At 37.5% G+C, this 13,121-nt stretch overlaps 1 protein-coding gene across 1 annotated transcript in view; it reads left to right on the top strand.

Moving 5' to 3' along the window:
• LOC149323822 (uncharacterized) overlaps positions 1 to 13,121 on the top strand; it is an 87,500-nt gene that overhangs the window by 64,660 nt on the left and 9,719 nt on the right. Inside the window, exon 9 of the mRNA XM_089492807.1 lies at positions 7,069 to 7,227. Within this exon, the coding sequence (XP_089348933.1) occupies positions 7,069 to 7,227 (159 nt within the window). The remainder of the gene's footprint in view (positions 1 to 7,068; positions 7,228 to 13,121) is intronic.

Here is a 13,121-nt window from a genome sequence, read left to right as displayed (position 1 = left end):
GGGTAAATGAAATGGGATCTCAAGGAGTTTGAGCAAGATACACTCTGAGATTCAATAAATGCAGAGCTCCCTTTTAACAGGGTAGGCTTAGAGAATAGCATCACCCCTCCAAAAAAACCCCAACAACCCCAACAACAACAGTCACACTGGGATGTTACTTGAGCCATTCAGAGAATAATTCTAGCAATTTTTCTGTTAATGCTTTTTCTGGCACTGCAGCCTCCACATTATGATCAAAAATTTAGTTTATAGTCAAGTACCTCTGGACACACCACCTGAGGCAATTTTGTCTTAGATAATGCCTGAAAGAATTGTACTTTCACATTCAGGAAAAATAATGTATCATGTGTATCTATCAAAATCAGCATGAGCATGTTAGTATGATAGCTTTTCTTTAAAATACTTTATCAGTCTCCCTCACTTCTGGAAATTATGTGCTTATGGTGCCCATAGACTTCCTTTCTTTTTACTGCCTGTCCAGGAAAGAATGTTGGTTTTATTCTTGACAAATACACATATTCTCTAAATTATTAAAATATGTATCAGCTCTTTTTTCCAAAAAAACAAAGGCCTGTTACAGACTGCCAAAATAAAGCTGCTTCGGGTCTCTTTGGAGGTATGCTATTTAAATGATGCATGGGTCCTAAGAGTCCGGAGGTCGCGCCAAAGCCACACTCCATTCCTAAGCACTGCAGTGCAGCTTTGGTGCAGCTTCCGGATTCTTAGGATGCAAGCATAATTTAAACAGCATACCTCCAACGAGACCCGAAGCAGCTTTATTTTGGCAGTCTGTAACAGGCCAAAGTTTGCTTTAAAAAGTATGAACAGGCAAAAATAATCTACTGTTAAAGGGAACAAGCATCTGACTTCTAGAAATCCAAATACTGAATACATAAAGTTAAGGTTTACCTAGATCTGAATATTTTATTCAGACAAACTCTGAATTCTACAAATAAAATATTATTTATATTATTTATATTTATATTTGATGGAAGTGTTAAGTTATTCATATATGAAGCTTAATTGATTGGTCGACACTTCGGATTTCAAACCTTAAATCCATTTAACTCATTGTGCACTTGCCTAAGAATTAACAGTTGTATGCTTACTGTACTGACTAAAGAAGCTTCTGTGTTTGACTGAATTGCATATAAAAGCATTATTGTAATGCCCATATTCACTGTTGCTTTTATTATTATTTTTTGCAGACAAATGTTCAAACTACTTTGACTTCCTTATTTTGAGTTGCAGTTTGAGGAATTTTAAAATGTTCTCAAACAGACAACAAATAATATTAGAACAGAAGAAATTGCAGGCTAATGGCTGGTCTTTTATTTTATGTTTTCCATACAGGAGGTGATTAGCTAATTATAGGTTTTTAACCAAATAAATGTCTTGTTTTCAGTGACTTAAAACAATTTTATATATAATTTTATATATATTTTATATATATAATTTTATATATATAATTTGTTTTTCTGTGAAAAAAGATACATAGTCTAAATGCAGAACAAAACTTAAATGGAACTAAAATGGAACAACCAGTAAGACTCATACATATAGCTGCAACAACGTATTAGTCTACCAGATTCAAAATTCAAAGGAAATGCAAACCCCACATGCCCATTGGTAAGGTAGTTTGGAAAATAAATCCCATTGTTTCTGCTTTATTAATGTGTAATAGAATACTCACTGGCCAGTTATATGGACCAATATTTAGCTGTGCAATGATGTAGCATTAATGAGGAAGTGAAGACGAATTATAAAAATAACATTAGTAACATCAAATTTGGATTTATAGTGGAAGCAGATTTCAAATAAAGTAAAAAAATAGGATGGGTGTAGAAATAAGAGGACATATAGGTTTTTGCCTCTTAAAATGGTAGATGTGGTTGTTTTTTTATATGGGAGATAACTATTTTGGTCTGTAGATGGCAGTAACCTGCCATTATAATGGCTTATAGACCCTTTCATTTTTTTACTGATGATGTTAATGTTTTTGATATGGCATACAAATGAAATCCAACTTGGCGCGTCATTGTATTGTGACTGCATGTAAATCTACAGGCAATGTGTTGGACTTGGACATGGAAAGCTTGCATTCAGATTCACATCCAGTGGTAGACCTACTTGATTGCAAGTTGCAGTCTGATCCATCAACCTCAATACCCTATCTCTTAAAATAACAGTAATACTGACATTTTCACCAGAGTATTATAAAATAAATATTATAAAGTTCATTCTTAAAGAGTAAAGATGGCACATCAGCACAATGAGCCTACCACATCACTACTTTTAAAATTTATGAAGGATCTGAATTCCCTGGCAGCTGACTATATTTTAAACTTGCACTAGATCAGAACCTTCTCGTTTTTTTATATTTTGTTGCTGAAATGAAATGGTTATTCTTATCATACCCAGAATTCCACAGTTATCCTTTTGGTGGTTATTTATTACTTCTACCATGGACTTCAACCTTCAGAAAGGTGTTTGGGCCAAATGTAGTATCTTGTTTTATTTTAGCATTGCACGTCTGTATAACACACCTATGAGGAGCCACACTACCAGCTAGAAACATTTTTATAAAAGTAGACATGAAATCAGTTTGGGTAAGCCATTCTGTTCTGAATAGGCAGGGATCAGACAAAGAGCATATAGACCCAAAGTTGTGAGATTGCCTGCTGCCCTTGCAACTTCCCCCACTGCTTTCCTTCTATTCTGTTTTAGCAGAACTATTGGTTGCTAATATGCTACTCTGTTTGAAACCTCACAATTTCACTTGTTAAGTCACCTTTCTTCTGAAAACCACCAGTATGCTGAAAAATGATACCCATTGCCCTTTGGTGTGTACTGGATGCTTTTATGTGTGAAGAGGAAAACTGTCACTTAACAGCATCCAGAAATCCAGTGCGTAGGGATATAAATTATAATAGAATTTCAGGAAATGAGAAATGAGTTCTTGGATGTTCAAGTGGATAATTGTTGCCTGTCAGGATGATGTGGGGGATGAAATATAAAAGAAATTATTTTTAGATGATCATGATGATGAGGATGAAATATTGCTTCTGGGGTTGGAAAAGCAAATCTTACTTTGACAAAGGAAGAACAGTTCCAACCTCTCAATTGATCTTCAACCAGGGAAATCTTATCTTTACATATATGCTCTTCCCTGGAGGGGGTGAAACCATGTGTTATGAGTCAGCCATCCCTTGTTTCACATTGGTGTGCAGGGAATCCCCAACTACCCCAGCCATAGTAGTAGGGTCTATATACACATTTCCCTGTTAGGATTCCTTTCCAAATTTCTAGGTCAACATCTGATAAACGTAATTATTTATTTCCTGACTACCAAACTGCAATGAATTATTATGTTCATGGCATATTGAAACAATAATCTGCACCAAAATATAGCTAATTGTTACTTAAAATGTAATAAAGGGCATCCAACTTTTAGCAAGCCTGTTCCATTACTGTTTTTTGTTACATTACTAATAGATATGCATTTGTATTCATTAATATAAATAGCCCCCCCCCCCTTTTTTTTTTTGGAAACATAGTCCCATAGAATCAACAATCGCTTGTGCTTACATGTCCTCTCTTTGATCATATTCAAGGAAATACAGTAGTATTCTCATAGTTGTATACTGGATTGTACACAGTTCCTTTTGGGTAGACAACCACTCATGCAATTGGGCTTTGCTACCCAATCTTTCCTCACTGCAGTGTGCTTTACATCACAAACAGCTAACAAAACATCCCACATCAGGAAAGACCCAGGGTATGGAATGGAGGCTGTAGAAGAATTGCCCACAGTTTTGTACAGTCAACAAACATAAGAGGGAAACGATTAAAATAAGTGGCATTTGCCTAATTTTTGTTGATTCTTCCCTCCTACTATAGCAGCAGTTACATCTTAACCAGGGATGGGAATCACCTGGCCTTCCAGATGTTGTTGGACTACAAGCCCTAGCAGTCTTATCCTAGATAGCCAATGGTAATGAATGCTAGAGATTGCAGGTCAACATCTGTAGGCCTACATGATTCCCCTCCCCTCCAACCCCTCTCCACCAGGTTTGGGAGACATACAGGAGGCTGTATGTAGGCAATAGGACCAAAAAAATTGCCTGAATAGGCAGAGGTTTCATAGCCTTGGGAACAACCCCTTGGTCTCCAACATCCTGAGGCATAAGTCATATTGTCTTTAATGTCAGCTTGCAATTGCATTTTAAAACATTTGACAGTTTTTGTTCAACAACTATCTATTTTTCAAAACATATTTTGACATACAAGTATGGTGGCGCAGTAGTTAAATGCCTGTACTGCAGTCACTCACTCAAAACCATAAGGTTGCGAGTTCAATACCAGAAAAATGGCTCAAGCTTGACTCAGGCTTGCATCCTTCTGAGAAGGTCGCTAAAATGAATACCCAGATTGTTGGGGACAATTAGCTTATAGTTGTAAACTGCTTATACACTGTTAGATCAGTATGAAGCAGTATATAAATGAAGCTCTTTTTTTTTTTTTAGGATGAGTATATGTAAGCCCAATCTGAAAATCCTCAGTATCAACTGTGGAATTTCCTTCCCAATAAAGCTAGGTTGGGCTCTTGTTTGTTGCCCTTTTGTTGGCACACAAACTCCTTTTTTATTCTGCCACTCTTTTGATAAATGATCCAGAAGAGGCTTTCAAAGGGAGTACAGTACTTTACTTCTTATCCTACGTGTTTTTAAATGCTTTTAAAATAATTTTGGGTCATAGTACTGAGAGAAAGGTGGGATAGAAATAAAATAAATAATAATGCATTTAAGCTGTTCATTTTGATCTTTATATCATTGTAGGCTATTATGCTTCTTATATCTATACAGCTCATGTTCCTTCTGGGTTTTAAATTGTTTTTACTCTCTATTAAATTCCAAGTTGTCTATTATTTTAAGACCTTGGGTGATTTCAGGCTTAGCCACCCCCTATATTTATTCTATATGCTTAATAGTTTTCATAATATTTATTTTTCATTCTGTTGTTTAACATAACATTGACTGTACCAAGATTCTACAAAGACTTTGACAGCTTTTGCTCAGTCTTACATAAGTTTGGTTGTAAATTATGAATACCATCCTCTTTTGAGTTTATATATCTAGAATGATAAAGTGATTGGATTGAGAGGTACCTTACACATGTGGAAGATGGCTTGTTCCTTCTTGTCCTTCACACCATTACACCAACAGTCTTTTTCTACTTGTTTTGAGAGCTTGTACACCTTTTGCTCATATTTCCACTTGTGAATTGCTATTATATCACTTTATGTTTTCTTATGCAACCATTGAAAAAACAGCATCAGTATCAAAGACATTTTAAATCAGACTGTTTTCCAACTTCTTTTTCTGAACTTTATGTTTCCCCATTATTCCTGAACCAGGCAACTATTACACCATCACACTAGATGTGTTGAGACCAATCTCTCAATTAAATGTTGATGTTAAAGTACACTGCAGTGTTGCTTGTTAGTTAGGAAGTTAAAATCTTGTAATCTCAATCTTACATCGTGCTTGGATCTTTTCAACATCTTCTATTGCAAAACTACTGCAATTACTTTCTCTGAAGATTCTTCCCTCTATAAAACTGACCCATTCACAGACTTACTGCTTCTGATGTAGGTTTCCATTCTTTGATGTTCCTAGCAGTGTGTGTGTTTGTATGTGGGAGGGACATCACTAGCTTATAGTTGGTTTTACCCATCCTTTTGTTTGTGTCTTTACTCATTTTACTGATTTGAACTTTCAGTATAGGTGCAGACTCATTTTCTCTCCCGCAGCTGCTCATGTTAAGCAGCCATTGTTCCCAAGCTCACAATGTATAGCATCACACTGAAATTCCAACATGACTACTTGTACAGAAAATTAGAAGATATGGAAAACAGAAGTACTGGTTCACACACACATATTATTTACAAGCAAGAAGAAACTGTATCACTTACTACAGTTTTAACTAGATTTGGCTTTTAGCATAGTAATTATCACACTCAAGCTGGTGACCTTCAGTGAACCCCCCCCCCCCAAAAAAAAAAAAAAAAAAAAAAAACCCTGTTTGAATTCTAGCAGGAAATCAGCCAACTTTCCCAGTAAGTCTCATTGGATTGGATGGACCTTTTTCATGAGGTTTTAGAAATAGGGCTTTCTGTTTTTATCACACAGATCAAAAGCATTTAAGTTTATATTAAGATTAATAGAATCATTTGCCATGATTTATATTAAATTGACCTGTTCCCTGAGTTTTGATTAATTCTTCCCAATCCTTTGCTGAAAATATTTTCTCCAGAGATTGCTGTAGGGCATCTGTTATTAATTTTATATGTTAATAAGGTTTTGTAGCCTTTAGTTTAGCCATAAACTCCAAATGAAGTAGAGAGGCAATTCACTCATTAGGAATCCAAGAGGTGCTTATGTCATTTTTAGTATATTTCAAGCCTGTATACGTTTCCACAGAGAAAATATTCAGTACAAAAATGTGTGGCATGAAAACAGACAAAAGAACGGTTTTTAATATAATTAGTACTTAATGTTACATTATCCTGTGATTACTCCCTTATATGATGTGCTTCTAATGGCTGGTAAAATTTCAAAATACATCTTATAGAAATCACATATATTATATCTTTGTATATTGTTTACTACACCATTCCATAATAACTAGCCATAGTGGAAGTTGATGGCTGTTGACTGAATTGCAATTGTAGCAATGGCTGTCATTAATTTCATTGATTTTTCTACTAATCTTAATGTACTTTTTATGTGTTAGGTAGGGGAAGATGGAATCACAACTGGTTACATCAATAAGAACTTGGAAATAGTGGCAGTTATCTCATTTGTACCATAGGGTCACAGAAGTTGACTAGCTTCAACAGTGCATATAAGCACAACTCCACAACGTGTTGTGCAGATGCGTTAACACTGCCTAGAAGTTAACTTTATATTAGGAGGGTTATCTGTTTGTACTTTTGCTCAGAAGAAGAAATGTATGCCTTTTCAAAATATTGTTGTATAAAGTTTGCTTTTTTCAAATGTTTTCCAGGAAATCTTGGAAAGTTCCTTGAGCCAAGAGTTCACGGTTGAAAATGTGCTTGCCATCCTTCCAGCCTTCCCCAAGGGTTCACCTCAGCAACGTGCCAAAAGGGCAGTAGAAGCCCTGGTAAAGGCTCAAAATTATTCCCGACAAATGGCAATGCAACAGGTGACGTAATGGGGGAGTTTATTGGAGCTTAATATTCTTTCTTTATTTTTAAGAATAAGATATGTTTTGACCTAGTTTGCCATTGTTAGTCAGGAGCACCTGTTTACCCCATGCATCTGAGGAAGTAGACCAAGTCTATGAAAGTTTCTGCTACAAATTCTTTCACACAGGGGCTGTACACCTTGGCCAAAAGGTCTGTCCCCCCCCCCATCATGGTGTTGTCCTGTTTAGACGATACAGGCCAGCAGCCCTGGGCTGGCCATAGGTAGACCCAACACCATTTTGATGTATCCGGCCCAACTCTGGCCTGATAGGCCCTTAGCCCGATTTATTTAAGAATGGCTGTTTGTAGTGGAATTTTCCAGAAACTTCTGCAACAGCTGGGAGCCCCTTAGTTGCTGCTGCCACTGCCGTTTTCTGTGCAGGCCACAGTCAGGGCCTGTGATGTTGGAAGAAGGCGCCTGGTCACATGCGTGAGGCTAGGCGCCCCATTTTCCCTTTTTCAGGCTGCAGCAGTGATCTTCACAGAGAACAGTGGCAATGAGTAAGGTGATAGTTATTCCATGGTGTGGCTGTGTGCATGTGGCTGAACATCTTATGTGTCGTCATGCTGAACCAAGTAAGTGCCAGAGACAGGATAAAACAAAATACAGCTTAAAATCAGTAATAACAGTAAAGAACAATTAAAACAGATAAGTTATATTAAAACCAAGCACTGTACTGAAATAGTTTGTAAACTTTTTTAAAAAAATAAGAAAGGGGGAAAAGAAACAACATCCTTCCACAGCAGCCAGTTAGTGGCTCAAAGCCTGTCTAAATAAAATGCTCTCTATCTGCCAGGAAAAGAAGACTATAAAATGGGCCAGCCTAACTAGCTTCCCATGGGAGGGAGTTCCACAGCCTGGGAACAGTCATCAAAAAGGCCCTCTGTTGTATTCTCACCAAATGTGCCTATGAGAATGATGGGATCAAGAGAAAGCCTTTCCCTGAAGATCTCAAAACGCAGACAGGCTCATATGTAAATAAAAGAAAATGGTGCTGAAAAAGCAGCAGTCCTGTACATTTTAATGTCAGAAACATTATGCAAAATTTCTAGTCACTGCTTTGTTACCAGTAAACATTTTATTTCTATACTTGTCTTTAATAATTCATATCACTTTTTTCTATTGGGGCAGATGGATAGCAAGAAACATGTTTCATCAGTAACAAAGATAGAACTTTGTATTAAAGAACCCATATACTAAAATGAAGCAATCTAACCTCTAGATTGCCTCAACATCCAGCAGCTAGGGGGAATTAATACAGGTGATAGTGAGTTGGATTTAAAGTCATAAGTGGGAAAACAAAATAAATACTAGCATTTTACTCTATGTCCTGCCTTTGGAAACTGTTGGGAAACTACATTAGGTCCAAAATGCTGTGGCCAGACAGCTGACTGGGGCTGGTTATAGGGAACATATAAGTCCCTTGTTGAAACAGTTTTACTGGTTAGCGATTTGTTTTCAGACATGATTCAAAGTGCTGATAATGACCTGTAAAACCTCATGAGTCCCATCTAAAAGACTGTGGGGCAAATCTGACAGCCTGCCAACAGTGACCAGAGAATGGGCTGGAACTGCAGTGACCATATGGTCCACTTCCAAAGTAAGCCATTGCCATAGTCCCACGTCTGCTGCCACCAGGAGCCAAATTTAATTGGCTCCTTTAGGATCTGGTCCAAAGGATCATGGCGTTGGAGTGGCTTCCAGACGCTTTGGGGGCATGAGTCATCTGAACACTACACCCCTAAAATGTCCAGAAACTGCTTTTTTTTTTTTTTTTTTTTTTTGGCCTGATCATTTCAGGCCTATATCTCCTAATATAAGCCAGTCTGAGTGTGATGGTGATATTCAGTTACCTATTTTCCTCAGATGAAAGCCCAATGGGTTTTGTTATCCCACCACTGCCGCCAATTTGTTACAAGCACTTGTACTTTTTAAAATCTTTTCCTTATTAATTTGTGACACTTTCACCTATGTGTGACAGTCACTTTATTTTTCTTGTGTACACCAACTTATATGTGAAACCAATTCCCTATTTGTAAACTTTATTTGAAAGATGGTTTGAACAATGTTTCACTTGTTGAGATGTTTTATGCACTTGTTACTTCAGGGTCTTACTTTCTTGATTCCACTTAAAATTACAGTTTATTTCACAACACTCTCTCTGGAGAACAATAGTTACTTTCACCCAGGACCCATGCAGTCCTTATATTAGGTTACTTTCCTAAACTTAGTTCTGTACCAGCCACCAAGGCTCACAGTATCCCACTGGATATTACACCACAGCAATTCTCTCTCTCTCTCTCTCTCTTCAGGACTCTAACCCTAACTGTTCCTATCTGACTCTAACCATCACTAATTGACCTAATAATCTTCTCCAGCCTTCAGTTTGATTGGCTGGCTCCAGCTCTCTCCCTGTTGGTTGTTGCTGGGCTGGCCAAACACTGCCTTCTATCCATGCCCCCAAAGTGAACAGAAGCCACTTGCAAACAATGGGGTGCGTGCTCGTGGAGTGGCTTGGCGCATGTGGCATGGGTGTGTGCACCATTTGCTTCATTGCCACGTAGCTTCAGCATATGCTTGAAGCTGTGTATGGTGCACCCATGTACGGCATGGGTGCACTGTACAAGGGAGAAAGCTTTCTCTGTGGCTGCCCCCAGGCTTCCATCCTTTCTGTATGAAGTTAGGTTGGTCACCTCTCTGCTCTCTTTCTGTTGGCAAGCAAAAGCCTATTTACGCAGCCCTTTGATTGTTAACTGCTCAATTCAGAAAGGTGTGCTGTATTTTTGTTATTATTGTTCTGTTTTAACTACCTTTTTAGCTACTTTGAATTACTTTTCTAATATGATTATTTGCTGCTTAATGTTTGAGATGACAGACTGGTCAAATAAAGTAGTTTCCACCTGCTTTGATGGTGTGGCGTTTAGGTGATGCACTCTTCCAAAGAGGGCAGAAACTGGATTGAAGCCGCTCTCCAGGGCTCTATAAACCAGTTCAAAAAGAAAACAGGATATTCTGAGTTAGCCCAGAAAATGCACACCTTCAACTCTGCATATAAACGCCCTGATGTGAGACCATTTCTGAAGGAGCGATCCATTGTAACCCTAAGCCTACAGCTGCATATAAATGTACTGGTGCAGGTGCACATTTCAAAAGGATGGGGCCGTTGTACCCAAGCAGTCAGGTTGGCAAAGCAAAAAAAATTGAATGTGACACCTCCAATGGATATAAATACAAGAGCATGAGTTGAAGAAGGGGTGAAGGGGGCACATGGGGGAGGGGTCCATTATTCGGTTTTGCCAGTGTTTTATTGGGCACACTGATACTCCAGTGCCCTTTACTGGTGGAAGATGGCAGATGCAACTGTCTGGCCACTCAAAGGGGTGGCCATGCAGTAGGATGGCATCTAGGCAGTAGGCAGTCACTTGCAGTGTGTTTTTACAGTGGTGCACATGAATGGTGGGGAGATGACAAAAAAATTACTCAGTGGCATGGCTTGACACTGTGGCATGTGGTTGAGCTGTGCAGATTTGGGCTGCCTTGGGAGCAGCCGGTGCGAATAGTGGGGTTTCAACCCACTTCTGGAAAATGCAGGTTCCAGATGCTTTTTCCTGTCCATCTGTTCCACCCCTTTGTTTTTTAACATTGTTGTGAACTGCCAACAACATCTGGAGGTCACTTGATGCCCACCCATTCTAAGCCATACTCTCAGTGCCTTGGTTCTGAGGAGCCCCTATCCACCCAAGAAGCAGGTGGCTCTCTTCTCTTCCTCCTGCCTCTGTCTTGGCCTTTATTGAGAAGGTGAAACTGGATCATTACATGCACGGCATACACCAGCATTCATACATTTGTTCTTTACAGCTCTCATTTTTGTGCAAAGGGTTGCACAAACTACAAACATCTTTGACTTTAAGAATTTGGAGTGTGCAGAACAGACTTTTAAGCAGAAGCTGTCTTGTGGAACAGTATTTTTGAATCCAACTAATTCTTTTGGGTTTTCTAGTAGAACAACCAATCTGCTGTATATTGTCTCATCCACTTCTTGGCTCATCTTGGAACAATTTGATCTTGTGCTTGGGAAAGTACGTTAGGTCACTCAAATAATCTGGCAGCTCACTCAGTACGTCTTGCTACAGATGGCCAAATATCTTGAAATCAAAATTGTCTAAGGCCTATTTCATAATATTTATTTTTCCGTGGGCTATTGGATTCCTTCAGGGGGCAAAGAAGTGAACATTTAATGAGTTTCTGCAAAGAATGTGCCTTCATTTTTCCTTATTTATCTTCTGTTATTTGAAGTTATTGCAATAGTGTATAGGTAGCAAACTGTATGAAAATTAAACCATATACACACATAACCTGCACATTCATGTTAGGGTTGTACTTGCTCTCAATTCAGGGTCTGGGGCTTTGTTAATCTTGTGTAGTGTGCAGCATGAAGGACATCATCAAAACAACTATGACTGAAGAGTAATGTATGAAAAATGTCCTGAAATAAGTTGTACTTTTAAAAAGTATAAATTTATTTTTGTTGTAGCTCTTGGCTGTCTTTCTGTTCAGCTGTACAAACTGTAGCCTGGAACAGGAGAACCTTTACAAAGATTATTTCTTAGAATAGAAATGTTTTTTGCTGCATAAGCCTTTTTTGCAAATCTGTGAAGCAATCTGTAAGGATTGGCATTTTAAAAGTTTCACAAAAATGTTGATTTTAATGATGCGTAGTGACTAGACAATTATTCACACTTCCTTCTAAATGTGATGATTTCTGTGGTTTTTTGACCACTGTTTGGAAAAGATACTTTTAAAGACTATATTAGCCATGCTGTCTGGGATATTCTGGGTGACATAGTCTAAAAAGTAACTTTCCTTTTTAAAATATATTTTTCTTGAAACACAAAGAGTTTTGAATATATAAAACATACAGATACATAAAAACAAACAAACAAAAAGTAATGAAGTAAATCTTAAAAGATGAAGAAGAGAGAAAAAGTAGCACTGTCTTCTTTTCCTTAATCATTAGGCTATACAGGTTGAGTCTCCCTTATCCAAAATGCTTGGGACTAGAAGTGTTTTGGAGTTTGGATTTTTTCAGATTTTGGAATATTTGCATATACAAACAAAATATCTTGGAGATGGGCTCCATGAAATTCATTCATGTTTCATATAGACCATATAAACATAGTCTGAAGATAATTTTGTACCTAATATTTTTAATAATTTTGTGCATAAACAAAGTTCTGGCTATGTTTGGGGCATGTGTGATTTGCATGACCCACCCCCAATGTGATCCCATGGCAGCCCTTTGGGGCCATCTGTTTGAGGTCTCTTACTAATATAAATCTCCTTCTGTGTAAAATGAAATCTAATTATTATTCGAACCCACATATTGAAAAATAGCCACACTGCCTAAATATCACAAAATTCTTCCATTGAACATTAATTCTTGCAGCTATCATCATATACGGACATATCACTGCCATTTCTAAAAAAAATAATCCAGATTTCAAAACACTTTAATTTAAAAGCATGTTTACTATAATATAAATCTCCTTCTCCATATTATGAATTATTACTATTAGGCAAACCCATTCCTTAATTGATAACATGCAATATCCAATTCTACATATTCATTAATTTAATTAACCAAATTTCTACTTATAATAAAATTGGTATATTCTCCACCACAAATACTTCTAATATTTCTGACCTTTAACACATTTCCTAAACCTAACCTTTTTCCTTTCAACTTGTCCAAATGTTCCAAAACTTTTTCAAATTGTTTCATTCTATGTGTTGTTGTCTTCAGAAGGCAATTCTTTTTCATAGAAAGATCTGCCCTTTACTTCATCATCA

This window comes from Sceloporus occidentalis, unplaced genomic scaffold (assembly GCF_023333645.1).
Source record: "Sceloporus occidentalis isolate IW3139 unplaced genomic scaffold, rSceOcc1.0.p SCAF_1, whole genome shotgun sequence".
NCBI lineage: Eukaryota > Metazoa > Chordata > Lepidosauria > Squamata > Phrynosomatidae > Sceloporus > Sceloporus occidentalis.
Note: the sequence above shows the minus strand (reverse complement) of the source record. Positions and strands in the feature narration are given on the sequence as shown.